Raw genomic sequence first — 14,207 nt, 5'->3', positions numbered from 1 at the left:
ATGGGCAGGCACCTCTGAGCTCAATTAACCCTTATTCCCAAGGCCACCCATAAACCCTGAGGTAAACATGGTTTTCCTGGCCCTGACTTTCTATCAGTGAAATAGATCATTTCTATTGGAGGCTGAGGGGCGATCCAGCTTATAAATTTACCTGCTAATAAAGAGCCTGATACTTCTAGTGTGGGTGAGCAGGCATTAGAATCTTATAATACTGATTCTGTAAGTCAGAAAATTTGAAACTGCTGAGGCCATCCATGATTTCTTCTGCCTTCTGTGGCTACTGAAAGGAAATATAAATGCTCTGCAAGTAGAGCAGGTGAGCACAAATGTCCCCTGGTGCAATTGTCTGCACACAGAACATTAGTTGTTAAATATGTACTGGAGCCTGAATGATTTCTTTTTTTCATTTTTTTTTTTCCTTCTCATTCTTCCCTCTCTTTTCCTTCTCACCACAACCATTGTTCAGAAACAAATTGGAAATCTGGTAATTAGGCCCTGACTCACGGTGTAGTATTAGAGTCCTGAGCCAAAGTTCAACACCCTGAAATGAAATTTAAACCAATTAATCTGTTAGATTTTTATCGCTTGTCCGTGTTTTCTCAGCAATTCCCCCAGCACGTGGCCTTTGATCAACTCTCATACAAACGCTAAAATGTGTGCCTGCTGCTGGTAAGATGGGAATGACATTAACATGGTACTCATAAAACAATCAGAGCAGAGAAGCCCTCAGACAGGCAGGGCATAGTAATATTTAATAAAAGCACACACATAATCTTCAGAATTAGCATTTTGTGCCTTGCAGTACCTTTGGGAGAAGAGCTTTTATTTGTGGAGTGATCATTATTATAACAAAGAAGAGCTACCTAATAATTTCCACTTTAACTCTGCAATGTGCCACGAGCATTTCAGAGCCATTATGCTAAACTGTGGTAGTGTAATCATGTTATTGTCATAGTTTGAAGGAAGGAAAATCTCCTTTACTTGGGTGGCTGTTGGGGGTGGGAGGAGAGGTTTGGGGGAAAAAAAAAAACCAACCCAGACTTATATTTTTAATGAGATTTAGAAGCAGGAATTGGCTTAGTGTCCTTGTGGATACCCAGAGTGTGCAAAATTTATTGGTGAGGAAGGAAGAGTCTTTAATTAATTAAATCAAGATTTGGTCAGTAAAAGTGGTTTTGTATTCAAATCCACCCCTCTCCTCTATTCCAGAATATTTCCTTCGAGATAGAATTGTGTTGATTCTTGTACTCCTGGGTTGAGTTGAACTCTTTCATGAGACTTTTCACCTTCAGATTTCTCTGAATGCATCCACTGTGATTATTATGAACTGTCATTCTTCTGGATCTCTCTGGATATCCTGAATGAAGGAAAAACAGGTCCATGGCTGCTGCAGATGTCCTCTGAGCTTTCTCAAAGAGAAGAAGGGGCGGACGAAGGCTCAGGGTCTGTTAGTCAGTACATCTGGGCTTTAAAAAAATTAGTATCAGTTTATTCTAAAGCCTACAGCTTTTATCTTTCACAGAATTAAATGCTCTACTGTTACTTTTTTTCTTTTTTTTAAATTAAATTTTCTTTTTTATTATTTATTTATTATTACTTTTTACTTTATTTTACTTTACAATACTGTATTGGTTTTGCCATACATCAGCATGAATCTGCCACGGGTGTACATGTGTTCCCAATTCTGAACCCCCTTCCCACCTCCCTCCCCATACCATCTCTCTGGGTCATCCCAGTGCACCAGCCCCCAAGCATCCTGTATCCTGTATCAAACCTACACTGGCGATTCGTTTCTTATATGATATTATATATGTTTCAATGCCATTCTCCCAAATCATCCCACCCTCTCCCTCTCCCACAGAGTCCAAAAGACTGTTCTATACATCTGTGTCTTTTTTGCTGTCTCGCATACAGGGTTATCATTACCATCTTTCTAAATTCCATATATATGTGTTAGTATACTGTATTGGTATTTTTCTTTCTGGCTTACTTCACTCTGTATAATCGGCTCCAGTTTCATCCACCTCATTAGAACTAATTCAAATGTATTCTTTTTAATGGCTGAGTAATACTCCATTGTATATACGTACCACAGCTTTCTTATCCATTCGTCTGCTGATGGACATCTAGGTTGCTTCCATGTCCTGGCTATTATAAACAGTGCTGCGATGAACACTGGGGTCCACGTGTCTCTTTCAATTCTGGTTTCCTCAGTGTGTATGCCCAGCAGTGGGATTACTGGGTCGTATGGCAGTTCTATTTCCAGTTTTTTAAGGAATCTGCACACTGTTCTCCATAGTGGCTGTACTAGTTTGCATTCCCACCAACAGTGTAAGAGGGTTCCCTTTTCTCCACACCCTCTCCAGCATTTGTTGCCTGTAGACTTTTAGATCACAGCCATTCTATTACATTTTAAAAAATTAAAACATACTACCTTAGAAGCTGCTCATTGAAAAATTCAAACCATACAGCTATCTATAGAGTAAAATTTAATAGAGTCTCTCTTCTCTAGTCACCTTCATTTTTCATATAGACCCACTGGGGATAGTTAAACATCCTTCCAGACTTTTGTCTGTCACACCTGTTCACACATAACTACACACGCTCATGCCTATAAGCATATATATATCATTTTATGATTAATAGAATCACACTATTCATTAAGCTACAAATTGTTTTTTGTGTTGTTTTTTTTTACATACATATTTTGATATCTTTCCATGTCAGTTTATAGAAATTTTTTCATCTGTTCTAATGACCCTTGACATATCCTGTATATGGATATATCATGATTTATTTAATCACTCCCTTATTCAGGGGACACTTAGACTTAAGCTTTTCACAATTAATACTGCAGTGAACATTTGGGTACCTGTAGTTTTAGGCACAACTGAAAGTATTTCTGGGCTGCTTTTAGTCTGGCAAGTTTGTGACTAGGGTAAAAATGTAAGATGGCAACCTATGAGTTAAATTTAAATCCATAAACATTTTGTTTGGCCTACACATTAAAAAAATGAATTAGTTGCCAGCATTTGAAGACTGGGAAATTTCACATAAAAATCTGGGCTCTTGGTTCCTTTTGAAAAATCAGAAGACCTGCTCACCCAGGGACTGCATCTGTGTGGGGATACCAATGGCTGGAGCCTCCCCAATTTGGTGTCAGCAGCCAGCCATGTCATGCTTGCTCTGAGACCCTGGGCTGCTGTGTTCACTCGTGTTTCTTGCCTTGGCTGGTGTGTATCTGTGAGTTCTTAACAGCTGCTCTTGAGCCTGATCCATTTAGCTAGTCACAGTGTCTTCTACCTTGCTTTGTTGACATTTTTAGGGTTTTTTGTTTGGGGAACTCTCTTATGTCTTACTGAATACTTAGCATTCTTGACTTCAGGTTACTAAATGCTAGTAACATCGCTTCCTTAGCCCTCTCTCTCAGTGGGTCAGCCCAGGATTCCTTTTACAGATTTTCCAATCTTCCCAGTAGGGCAGCTTCCCAAACAACTCCTCTTAAGACAGCTATGACATAGGTGTACAGGAGACATATACCTGGAAAACTTTGAGGTCTCAGCTTATAAAGAGATGCCTGACTGACTTGTTCTGAGATTAGCACCTAGTCCCTCAACAGGGATAGTGGATTGTATTGAATACAAGGGTAGGATGGACCCAGGGATGCCTCTTTTTTCCTGTAGTACTTCCTCCAAGCCTTTTTTTCCCCTCCCAAAAAACTAAGAAGATGGTATCGTATATTGTTTCTTCACCAGTTTTTCTCTACTAACTTGATGCTCATTTAGCTCCAACTAGTTGGCCTATAACTTTGTTTCTGAATGGTTGAAAACATTGTTAGATTCCTTAGGAAATGTTGGAATGTATATGCACACCATCTATACATATATGTACTTACATCACATAGATATATACGTATATGTACTTATATCTATACATAAATATATACATATGTGTAATTACATGCCTTCTTTATCCTACAATAGCAAATGGAAAAAAGAAAGCTGGTGCAAGTCTAAAATCTGCAGTTCTTGGCCATATGCTATTATAACTTCTTTGCCTGTAAGAGAGACTCTCAAAGATACACTAACATGCCCAGATACCACCTTTTATGCAATGATGAGAAAGCCTGGAGGCTCCCATACTTAACTAAAAGAACATGCTTATGTGAATCAAATCAAATAAAATGTTAAAACTCAGAAGAAATTCTTAAACTAATACAGGTAATAAGCACCAAGATTATTTTTTGGTTAATGAGGGCAATCACAGAGTCAGCATTTAATGATACCGTTGAATTCCACACTTTGCCATCAGAGAGACTCTTTCAGGACCAGTTTAGTAAAACTAATGTTCTATTCTTCTCAGAAGTATCTAAGGATATAGTTATACCTTTTCTATTCTACTCTAGCAACTAAATACTGAGTTAGGAGTTAAGAATTAAGATTTTGAGACATTGACTAGAATGTGTCCAAACTGTTTATATTTTAAGAATTTTATATAGTTGCTAAATGTAGTTTATTTCTCTTATAAATTGCTTGGGATCATGCATCATGTTCTACCATTGGTTTGGGAGTACTCAATCATGCATTTGAACATGGTTACTTTCAAGGGAAAATTTTATGAAAAAGTCCTATGTCTGTGGAACATTGATCCACAACCTTTATGAGTGTTAAAAATTGAACAAGAATTTTCAAGCCATGAATCATTTACATTTCCTTGATTAATTATTTTGTTTTTGGGAGAAAGTGGAGGAGAGAAAAGGCATCTGGACTGCCCAGTGTTAGTTGTAAATGCACTGCTATGAGTTCAGCCAACATGAAATGTTTAGTTTGGATATTTCCAAATTTCTCTGTACAATTTTTATAAGATTAATTTGACTCAAAATCAAACCCATTCTACTTGTTTGTATGGTGGCACGTGAGCCATGGTCCCTTAGGGCTGGGCTTCATATTTTCTTTTCTTCTTGCAAAAGTTGAAGCGTGACATTTTGCCAAGTTTGACAAAGTCCAGAAATTTTTTGCCAGTTTTTTTTCCTGTTAAAATTAACTGGTGCTCTCATTGGTTTCAGTGCTTGGAAAGTCAGTCTAAAGTACTTAATACACTTTTTATTAAAGAAGAGGGTCTCATTTTCTCTCCTGACACAGTATCCCCTTTGCTTTAGAATTTTGCTTGGTTCTTGCTCATAAAAGTGATCATGAAATAGCAGCATGGCATTGTGGAGCTAGCAATTCTCAGTGGCACGAAAGTACTCCCTGAGAGATTTCTTTTATGCCCAGTAATTCTGTTGAAAGCATGCCATGCTCATCGGGCAAACCACGTCCAGTCTGGAATCACAGTATTTACAAATTATTTCCCATCTCCAAGGACCATTTATAATGGAAAGAAAGGATATAGGAAGTTTTGAAAAAGCCAGTTCTTGGGTTTTATGCCTGGGAATGACAACCAAGCAAAGGTCATGGGACTTTCTGTGGTTCAGCCCTGACTCAGCCATTTGGTTACATAATTCACCCTGAATGACCTGCATACTTTGTGTCTATAAAATGGGATCCATGACATTTATTGCAAAAGATGTAATGGTTTTTATTCAGGAATATTGCTCCACTAGTGGTACAGACAGAAGGCATGGAACAAGAATGGTGTTCTGTTCCAGTCTCCTCTCTTTCTTCCCTTCCCATTGGACATGAATGTTTATCTAAAAATCTATGAGTTTTCTGTTTAGGAGATATATTTAATTATTAAGCAATTCTATAAGGTTTCTAGTATATTCCAAAATGTCACCCATGAAAAAATATCTTAAGCATTTCATAAAAAAAATTTTACTTCTATGTTTTATTTCATAAGATTTCAGGTTTGAAAAAGATTTGGGTAAAAATATCTGTATCTTAATAGAAACAAAGAAAATAAATGCTTTTAAAAACTGAAATTGCACCATGAAGTTTCAGGTCCTAACATGACTAGGAAATGGCTGAGATCTTGAGGGACTTTCTGTTCGTAAAAAGATAAAAGATTTTTTTTTTCTTTTTCTCAAGTCTCCCATCATTAAAGTTTGGTTCTAACAGCAGACTCCTTCTCTTTTTCATGTGTGTTGAAAAGCAGCTACTCCCTGTATCAAAGCCATCAGCCCGAGTGAAGGATGGACGACAGGAGGTGCGACTGTGATCATCATAGGGGACAATTTCTTTGATGGGTTACAGGTCATATTCGGTACCATGCTGGTCTGGAGTGAGGTAGGTGTTGTCTGAGCATTAATATCTAATAGCTTGGTCTAGTTGAAGATACTGTCTACACTTGAATTTCTAATAGAGTGTGTAGAATTTTGTGGTGCCAGTCTGGGTGGGCCAGCTCTAGTCTGCAGAACTCTGGAAACTAGGAAAGATGGGTTGGGTTTACCAGGAGACATCACTTTCTGCTGGAATGCCTTCCACCCACTGGTCCAACAGCCCCAGGAGAGTTTCGTCATTGTCCTCATGGGCAGGCCATGGTGTAGAGGTCCTATTGTGTATTGGGAATTGGAAAGGAGGCACACATTCACAAATATATATATATAGGCAAAGCCCTGTAACAAGGTAGTGATTTGTGAACACTTGCAGATGGAGTCTACAAATATACATCCGTCTTTAACGATCACCATTCATGGGACAGTAATAATCTAGGTATAGGTGGTTCTTGACTTACTCAATGACTCTTCATCAAAGAGTGAGTGGTTTTCCAGGAGAACCTAGACTAACTCAGGCCTCTTTCCTGCCCTAGGAATTTATAACATCCCAAGCATCTCAATATGGATCTTCAATCATATGAAAATGACTATGCTCTGATTTTGCAGTACTTTCCAAGCATTGTGATCATTATTTTAATTTGCCAGTTGACTTGCCTCGCAGTAATCAATGTTATCTCAAATTACAAAACATGAGTATCACCATTCTGTAGAAGGCATGGCACACTTGCCTTTGCTTTCTGAATACTGAAACTTGATTTCTTAGCCAGCATGCCCAGAGCCTGTTTTCTTTTATCTCTCCAAAGTTTAGAATAAAAATAGTGTGAGGGCTGCAAGAGACCATTGAGTTCACTTATATCTTACACACTTTACAAGTGGTCAAAGGATGATGGAACTTTGTTGAGACTTACTATACACTAGGCACTGTGTTGAGCCCTTGACACAGATCATCTTAATCTTCCCTTTACACCACAAAGTAAATACTGTTAGTATGTATCTTTTCTTGATAAGGATACTGAGGCTTAGACTTATATATATAGTGAGAGAAAGAGTCTAAGCATATATATATATATATATATATATATATATATATATATATATATGCTTCCCTGGTGGCTCAATGGTAAAGAATCTGCCTACCAATGGAGAAAATTTGCAAGAGATGTGAGTTTGATCCCTGAGTTGGTCAGGAAGATCCTCTGGAGGAGGAAATGGCAACACATTCCAGTATATTCTTGCCTGGGAAATCCCATGGACAGAGAAGCCTGGCAAGTTACAGTCCATGGGGTCGTAAAAGAGTTGGACTCAACTTAGTGACTAAACGGCAACATATATATATATATATATACACACATACATACATATATATTATACATATATAATATGTAAAAATATAATTATATTTTATATAATATGATAATTATATATATTTAACTATATAACCCAAAAGCAGCCATCCAGAGCCCTGGGAGTGTTAGTGATAGGTATGTAGCCATACAGAGGACTCAGTAGCAGTACTGGAGCTGTAACTCAGGTTTTCTGTCTCCATTCCTGGTTGTTTTCCCATTGTTTAGCTCATCCAGATATTTGTATTGTGTTTTTTCTTTAGAGGGGCCCCAGAGATAAGCAGAAAGTTAAGACTGTGCTGACTGTGTACATATCTCACTGCCAAGAACCCACTCTGGCAAGCCCCTTGCCAGCCCGTGCTGCCACTGCATTTATATTTCCCACATGGGTGACAAGCAGCAAACGCTTGCTCAGAGGATCAAGGCTCCCATTGAGTTGAATCAGGGATGAACTTCCCTGTCCACCAAACTGATTGTTGTCCAAGTTGGAACATGTCGCACATGAGGTGAACTGCACTCCCCTGGCCGCTGCACCCCTTCTTTGTTGGAAGCATTGGGTTGTAAAATTAGAAGCTCCATGTACTTGGTGTATGTTGCTTGCAAGTTGGTGTCTTCATTGCTGCTGGAGGCAGGGGTGCTCACAAACACAAACTTCCCTGGGGCCCGTAGGCTGTGTCTTCATCCCTTCCTATCTCTCATTCTGTTGCTTGTCCTGGACCTTGTGAGAAGGGAAGAGTAAATACAACATGAACTTTTTTATCCAGATCATAGTAGCCACAGTGAAGCTTGAGAGGTGGCGGGCTCAAATCAGTAGTATATTTGACCCTGAGAGTAAGTGAGGTTAGCATGATGCTTCCTTTATAAGCTTGTGCCTGTCTGAAGCCAGGTATACCATGTTGGATGTGGTGCACATCAGGAAATGATTGATTTGTTCCTCCACCTTGTCCAGGTGCCCCAGTTTCCTCTTGGTTCCCCTACTTTCTTGTCCTCTTTTGGGAACAGAAAAGGGAGGTTAAATTCTAACTTCAGTTCAGTTCAGTTGCTCAGTCGTATCCAGTTCTTTGCAACCCCATGAATCTCAGCACGCCAGGCCTCCCTGTCCATCACCAACTCCCAGGATTCACTCAAACTCACATCGAGTCGGTGATGCCATCCAGCCATCTCATTCTCTGTCATCCCCTTCTCCTCCTGCCCCTAATCCCTCCCAGCATCAGAGTCTTTTTCCAATGAGTCAACTCTTCACATGAGGTGACCAAAGTACTGGAGTTTCAGCCTTAGCATCATTCCTCCAAAGAAATCCCAGGGTTGATCTCCTTCAGAATGGACTGGTTGGATCTCCTTGCAGTCCAAGGGACTCTCAAGAGTCTTCTCCAACACCACAGTTCAAAAGCATCAATTCTTTGGTGCTCAGCTTTCTTCACAGTCCAACTCTCACATCCATACATGACTACTGGAAAAACCATAGCCTTGAGTAGATGGACTTTTGTTGGCAAAGTAATGTCTCTGCTTTTCAATATGCTATCTAGATTGGTCATAACTTTCCTTCCAAGGAGTAAGTGTCTTTAAATTTCATGGCTGCAGTCACCATCTGCAGTGATTTTGGAGCCCCCCCCAAAATAAAGTCAGCCACTGTTTCCACTGTTTCCCCATCTATTTCCCATGAAGTGATGGGACCAGATGCTATGATCTTCATTTTTTGAATATTGAGCTTTAAGCCAACTTTTTCACTCTCCACTTTCACTTTCATCAAGAAGCTTTTTAGTTCTTCTTCACTTTCTGCCATAAGGGTGGTGTCATCTGCATATCTGAGGTTATTGAGATTTCTCCCGGCAATCTTGATTCCAGCTTGTGCTTCACCCAGCCCAGCGTTTCTCATGATGTACTCTGCATAGAAGTTAAATAAGCGGGGTGACAATATACAGCCTTGATGTACTCCTTTTCCTATGTGGAACCAGTCTGTTGTTCCATGTCCAGTTCTAACTGTTGCTTCCTGACCTGCATACAGATTTCTCAAGAGGCAGGTCGGGTGGTCTGGTATTCCTATCTCTTTCAGAATTTTTCACAGTTTACTGTGATCTACACAGTCAAAGGCTTTGGCATAGTCAACAAAGCAGAAATAGATGTTTTTCTGGAACTGTTTTGCTTTTCTGATGATCTGGCGGATGTTGGCAATTTGATCTCTAGTTCCTCTGCCTTTTCTAAAACCAGCTTGAACATGTGGAAGTTCACGGTTCATGTATTGCTGAAGCCTGGCTTGGAGAATTTTGAGCATTACTTTACTAGCGTGTGAGATGAGTGCAATTGTGCGGTAGTTTGAGCATTCTTTGGCATTGCCTTTCTTTGGGATTGGAATGAAAACTGACCTTTTCCAGTCCTGTGGCCACTGCTGAATTTTCCAAATTAGCTGGCATATTGAGTGTGGCACTTTCACAGCATCATCTTTCAGGATTTGAAATAGCTCGACTGGAATTCCATCACCTCCACTAGCTTTGTTCGTCGTGATGCTTTCTAAGGCCCACTTGACTTCACATTCCAGGACGTCTGGCTCTAGGTGAGTGACTTAGGTTTATCTAAATTGCTTTAAAAGAAAGGAAGTGAAAGATGCTCAGTTGTGTCCGACTCTTTGCGATCCCATGGACTTCATTCCATTGAAGTCTCTAGGCCAGAATACTGGAGTGGGTAGCCTTTCCTTTCTCCAGGGGATCTTCCCAACCCAAGGATCAAACCCAGGTCTCCTGCATTGCGGGTGGATTCTTTTTCAGCTGAGCCACAAGGGAAGCCCAGAATTGCTTTAAAGAATCTGTTTGCATAAATAAAATCAATGCACATCATGAAAAGGAACATCCCTTGAGGCAATACCTTTGTCCTCCTCCTCCTCCCTCCTCCATCCCTGCCTTGCTTATACCAGAAACCCCTTGAAATGGATCTGGGGGGTCCAGTTGGGAGGTGAGGGTGGGGGGTACATTCACTTTCTTTGCCCACCTCCTTCTCCCAAGCTGCTCTTATTTGTGGCTCTATCATAAATCAGCTATGACCCTTTCCTGGTGAAAGCCCACACTATGTAGTGTCCTGAAATCTTTTAGCAGATGTGCTGTCCTCAGTCACGTCCAACTCTTCGCATCACCAGGCTTCTCTGTCCATGGAATTCTCCAGACAAGAATTCTGGAGTGGATTGCCATTTCCTTCTCCAGGGCATCTTCCCAACCCAGGGATCAAACCTGCATTTCTTGTACCTCCTGGATTGCAGGTGGATTCTTTACCACTGTGCCACCTGGGAAGCCCGGTTTTAGCAGATAAATCCCCTGCAGCATGAGCAGTTGAGTGTCTGGATGGAGGACTTTAATTTGGGCTGTTATCCTCATGATGGTCCTGACATGTAGAAAAATGAGTCTTGGAGAGGTGAACTTTTTATAAATGTGCTAAACTATTTACAAATGTAGATTTTCATACAGGCTATTTGACAGATATAATGATCTCCCTGTTTTAGTGCAGGGAGAGAATCTGGTACTCTTCCAAGTCCCCCAGTCTACCGTATACTGATGAGAAATTGCGAAATGGCTCACATGTACTGAGGGCTTTCATGTATAAGCACTTCCTGAATATTATCTTATTCAATCCTTTTTTCCCTGCTGGCTCAGGCGGTAAAGTGTCTGTCTACAATGTGGGAGACCTGGGTTTGATCCCTGAGTTGGGAAGATCGCCTGGAGAAGGAAATGGCAATCCACTCCAGGACTATTGCCTGGAAAATCCCATGGATAGAGGAGCCTGGTAGGCTACAGTCCACGGGGTCGCAAAGAGTCAGACACGACTGAGCAACTTCACTTTATAGCCTTATGTTAGATACATATAAGTAAACTGAGTGTCACAGAGGTTCAGAAACTTACCCACCATCACACAGACAGACAGTGCTAGAGATGGGGTTTGAACCACAATGAATGTTTCTACGAAGGAAATACAAGCCCAAGTTAATGAGAGAGCACGTGGGTGGAATTTTGAGAGCAAAGGACAGAAAGAAGAGAAAAAAGACATGCACAGTAATCCAAGTGGTACAGAAGTAGGAGTAGTAACAGCAACAGTAGTAGTAACCGAGGCTCTTTTTTGATCAGTATTAAAGTATGTGCCTTAGGGACAAAAAGCTGCGGGCCATGTCTCCAGGCTTCCACTGAGTAGAATCAAAGCTTGATAACTGAATATTAAGAGAAGATATCTATGAAAGTAGAGTAGGACTAGTATTAGCTAACGTTCATTGAGCACTTGGTTCCTGCCGGGTACTATGCTAAGTGTTTGCTAAGGCTCTTTGTGAACATGGTGCCAGCTCACGTGTACAGCATGTTCTCATTTTACTGATGGGGAAATTGAACTTGGGGAAGTTAAATAAGCTGTCCAGTTATCAAGTGCCGGAGATGGGATGTGAATCCATACAGTCCAACTCCTGAGCTCACTTTAACTGTCCACGGTTTGTTCAGTTGCTAAGTTGTGTCCAACTGCTTGCGACTGCATGAACTACAGCACACCAGGCTTCCCTGTCCTTCACTATATCCCAGAGTTTGCTCAGACTCTGTCCATTGAGTCAGTGTCCATTGAGTCAGTGATGTCATTCAACCATCTCATCCTCTGTTGCCTCCTTCTCTTGCCCTCAATTTTCCCAGAATCAGGATCTTTTCCAGTGAGTTGGTTCTTCACATCAAGTTGCCAAAGTATAGGAGCTTTAGCATCAGTCCTTCCAATGAATATTCAGGGTTGATTTCCGTTAGAATTGACTGATTTGATCTCTTTGATATCCAAGGGACTGTCAAGAGTCTTCTCTAGCACCACAGTTCAAAAGCATCAATTCTTTAAGGATACCCAGCCTTCTTTATGGTCCAACTCTCTTGATTTAGCCTATGCCAAAATGTTTACCCTAGGTTTTTTTTTTTTTTTTTTTTTTACCATATCAGACCAGAGTGGACTTGCCATTGATGCCTTATACTGGACAGTATCTTAACAGTCACTATCACCTCCCAGGGTAAGCTAGACTTGTCATGTAGAGGATCAGAAGTAAGATCAATCCTTTTGTTTTCTAGTTGTATAAATTTGTGAGTGGAGCCATTGACACATAGGAAGGGTTTAGCTTTAGAAGAGTATGTGCTTTGTGTTAGAGGCAGAAGACAGCCTCTTATTCCATATAAGTGACTAAGTTACTTATATATTTAAGACAATTAACCTGTCTGGGCCTCTTCTCTAGGACCCCGATCTATCCCAAGTCTTCGTCCCTGGCCACGTTGTCTTTTGAGATTATTCCACCTCTGAAATCTAGTACTTTTAACTTTAAGTAGACTTTTCTCTCTCCTCCATTTCCTCACTCTGTAGCCCAAAGCACTCAGGAAGCAGGCTGGTGGGCCAGGACAAGGAGATAACATTTTAGATTAGCAGCTGATGCTATAATGTGGAGACTATTTTTAGCTAAAGAATTTTAAAAAGAGCCAGAGAAAATAGGGCTGGCTTAATTTACCCTCATCTGTGCCCATTCCCTACCAGCCCAATCTTTTGCAAATGAGTAGCTCAGTTTAGCTCACTGATTGCCCCCTGAGGGTTGGAAGAAAGAAAGGTGGCAGCCTCCTGCTCCTAACTCAGGGCTGCCTTCTGCGAACTCCCAAGTTTGGGGTGAACTACACGGTGTTCTTGAGAATGTGGACTGCCATCTTTGTTACTCTTCCTTATTGCTTCTGGCCGTTTCTCCTCTCTCTCTTTTTACAAAGCAAATTATTTTACTGATACTTTGGTACTCCTTAACATGTTTTATCCCAGAAGACTTAAAAAAAAATCTTTGTAGTATTTTACATATAAAACCAGAAAAACCAACAGGGTTGATATGTGCTAAAATGGGTTCAGTTTTTTCTTGAATACAGATGTATTTTGTTTTGCTTTTCTATCACCCTGTGATTAGGAGGAGGGAGGGGCTCCTGCTACTGGTTTGCAGAGCTAATTGTTCAATTTTTAATATCTTTCTAACTTCTAAACAACAAGTACTGGTTTGCTTGCCCCCTGATATCTAACACTGGAGTAGGTACTGTGGATGATTAATGTTAGGCTTTGTGGGACCTGGTATTTTATTTAGAAAGACAGCTTGCTCTCATGTAGCAACTTAAAGAGTTCCAAGTTTATGCAATGCAGAGTTAAATTTGTGCTTTAAAATTCTAGGCAAGTTTCTAGAAGGCAGAGAGAATAGTGTAGTTAGAAGTAGACTACTTCAATAACTAATCAGGTTTCTAGTCTGTCCAGGTGGTCTCTGTGGTGGACTCTGAGGCTCTCAGGGTCCTTTTAGTCATTGACAAATCTGAGAGAATTTATACAGCTTAAGGTAGTTATTTGGTGTTCAGTCGCAAAGTTGTGTCCAACTCTTTGTGACCCCATGGACTTAGAATTCTCCAGAAATTCTCCCGGCCAGAATACTGGAGTGCATAGCCTTTCCCTTCTCCTGGGGATCTTTGCAACCTAGGGATCGAACCCAGGTCTTCTCATTGCAGGCGGATTCTTTACCAGTTGAGCCACAAGGGAGGCCCAAGAATACTGGAGTAGATATCCAATCTCTTGAGAGTCCCTTGGACTGCAAGGAGATCCAACCAGTCCATTCTGAAGGAGATCAACCCTGGGATTTCTGTGGAGGGAAT

General features: G+C 40.6%; 1 protein-coding gene across 2 annotated transcripts in view; it reads left to right on the top strand.

Moving 5' to 3' along the window:
- Window positions 1-14,207, top strand: part of EBF1 (EBF transcription factor 1) — a 405,187-nt gene that overhangs the window by 292,209 nt on the left and 98,771 nt on the right. Inside the window, exon 9 of one of the 2 annotated variants that reach the window (XM_052642605.1) lies at window positions 6,091-6,224. In XM_052642605.1, the coding sequence (XP_052498565.1) occupies window positions 6,091-6,224 (134 nt within the window). The remainder of the gene's footprint in view (window positions 1-6,090; window positions 6,225-14,207) is intronic. The other variant, XM_052642604.1, reaches the window with a different exon arrangement.

The sequence above is a fragment of the Budorcas taxicolor genome, chromosome 7 (assembly GCF_023091745.1).
Source record: "Budorcas taxicolor isolate Tak-1 chromosome 7, Takin1.1, whole genome shotgun sequence".
NCBI classification, from domain to species: domain Eukaryota; kingdom Metazoa; phylum Chordata; class Mammalia; order Artiodactyla; family Bovidae; genus Budorcas; species Budorcas taxicolor.
Note: the sequence above shows the minus strand (reverse complement) of the source record. Positions and strands in the feature narration are given on the sequence as shown.